The sequence below is a fragment of the Priapulus caudatus genome, unplaced genomic scaffold (assembly GCF_000485595.1).
Source record: "Priapulus caudatus unplaced genomic scaffold, Priapulus_caudatus-5.0.1 Scaffold556, whole genome shotgun sequence".
Taxonomy (NCBI): Eukaryota; Metazoa; Priapulida; class Priapulimorpha; order Priapulimorphida; family Priapulidae; genus Priapulus; species Priapulus caudatus.
In genome coordinates, this window is record NW_014577617.1 from 159351 (window position 1) to 160994 (window position 1644).

Genomic DNA, 1644 nt, shown 5'->3' on the forward strand with positions numbered 1-1644 from the left:
AGTCGTGTAGGTACGAGGAACTTCGCTCGCGCGTACCTGCAGCGTAGCCAACAGGCACAGAGCGTGAGTTAGAATCTAGTTTGAGGGTCTAATAATGCTATGAGAGAGAAGAGAGAGAAGAGAGAGAGAAAAGAGAGCGAGAGACGAGCGAGAGAGAGAAGACAGAGAGGAGCAAGAGAGAGAGAGAAGAGAGAGAAGAAGAGAGGAAGAGGAGAAGCGAGAAGAAGAGAGAGAGAGAGAGACCGAGAAGAGAAAGGAGAGAGCGGAGAGAGCCGCGAGAGGAGACGAGGAGGAGCGAAGAAGCGAGAGAGAGAGAGAGAGAAGAGAGAGAGAGAGAGAGAGAGAGCGAGAGAGCGGAAGAGGCAGAGAGAGAAGGAAGCGAGAGAGAGAGAGAGAGACGAGAGAGAGCGACAGAGAGACAGACCGTAGTCTTGGTTAGAAGACAGAGCCGGACCGAGAGGAACAGACAGAGGAAAACCTCCGACCGCTACACACGAGCCACCTCTCTCTCACCCTCTCTAACACTTCCACCTCTCTCTCACCCTCTCTAACACTTCCACCTCTCTCTCACCCTCTCTAACACCCCGCTCTCCTCTCTTGCAGCGCGTTCGGTAACTGGTTCCCGGGAGGCAAGCCGCTCATCCAGCAGGCAATGGCCAAGATCATGAAGGCGAACCCAGCGCTGTACGTGCTGCGCGAGCGCATACGCAAGGGCCTGCAGCTGTACTCGTCCGAGCCGACCGAGCCCTACCTGTCATCGCAGAACTACGGAGAGCTGTTCTCGAACCAGATCATCTGGTTCGTCGACGACACGAACGTCTACCGCGTCACCATTCACAAGGGTGAGGCGGCGCGGGGGGAGATTTCTCGCATTGTCAGTATTTACATGTAATATATAATCGAGTCGTGTATTTGAGCGGATTGTGTGTGCTGTAATCGTCAGATCAAGTCAAGAATTGTAAATATCATTCCAGCATCGTGTCTTCTGAAAGCAATATATACTGTAACTATAGTGCACATGCTGACTCGATGACCGCAAGGTCCTTTCGCCATACCCGTGCTTTATATTAACAAAGTTACAACTGTTTAATTTCCCACTGTCTTAGATTATCCTCGTTTAGGCACAAAAAAATCTGATCTTTGAATCTGTGTATGATTTTAATGGTAAATTCTTTGTAGCACAGTACCTGGTATATATACATTAGCATGTCTGTCTATCCCGCACACTCCAAACTGCCCCGCACCCACTCTCATACTTATCCTGTATCCACCGACCACCGGACACCCATACTACTACCTACTCATCCTCACTTACCTACCCACCACCGGACACCCATACTACTACCTACTCATCCACCCTTACCTACCCACCACCGGACACCCATACTACTACCTACTCATCCCACTTACTACCCACACCAGACACCCATTACTACACCTACTTCATCCACCCTTACCTAACCCACCACCGGACACCATACTACTACCTACTCATCCACCCTTCCTACCCACCACCGGACACCCATACTACTACCTCTCATCCACCCTTACTACCCCCACACCAGTCCATATTCTGCTGCGCACCGCCCTTCCCTATACTTTGTCCTACCCCTCCTCATTACCCCCCCTCTCTCCGTCAACCCG

General features: G+C 51.3%; 1 protein-coding gene across 1 annotated transcript in view; it reads left to right on the plus strand.

Moving 5' to 3' along the window:
- LOC106811609 (pre-mRNA-processing-splicing factor 8-like) overlaps positions 1-1644 on the plus strand; it is a gene marked incomplete in the record, with an annotated part of 49936 nt that overhangs the window by 33973 nt on the left and 14319 nt on the right. The window contains 2 exon segments of the mRNA XM_014815309.1: positions 604-842; positions 1180-1190. Of these exon segments, the coding sequence (XP_014670795.1) occupies positions 604-842; positions 1180-1190 (250 nt within the window).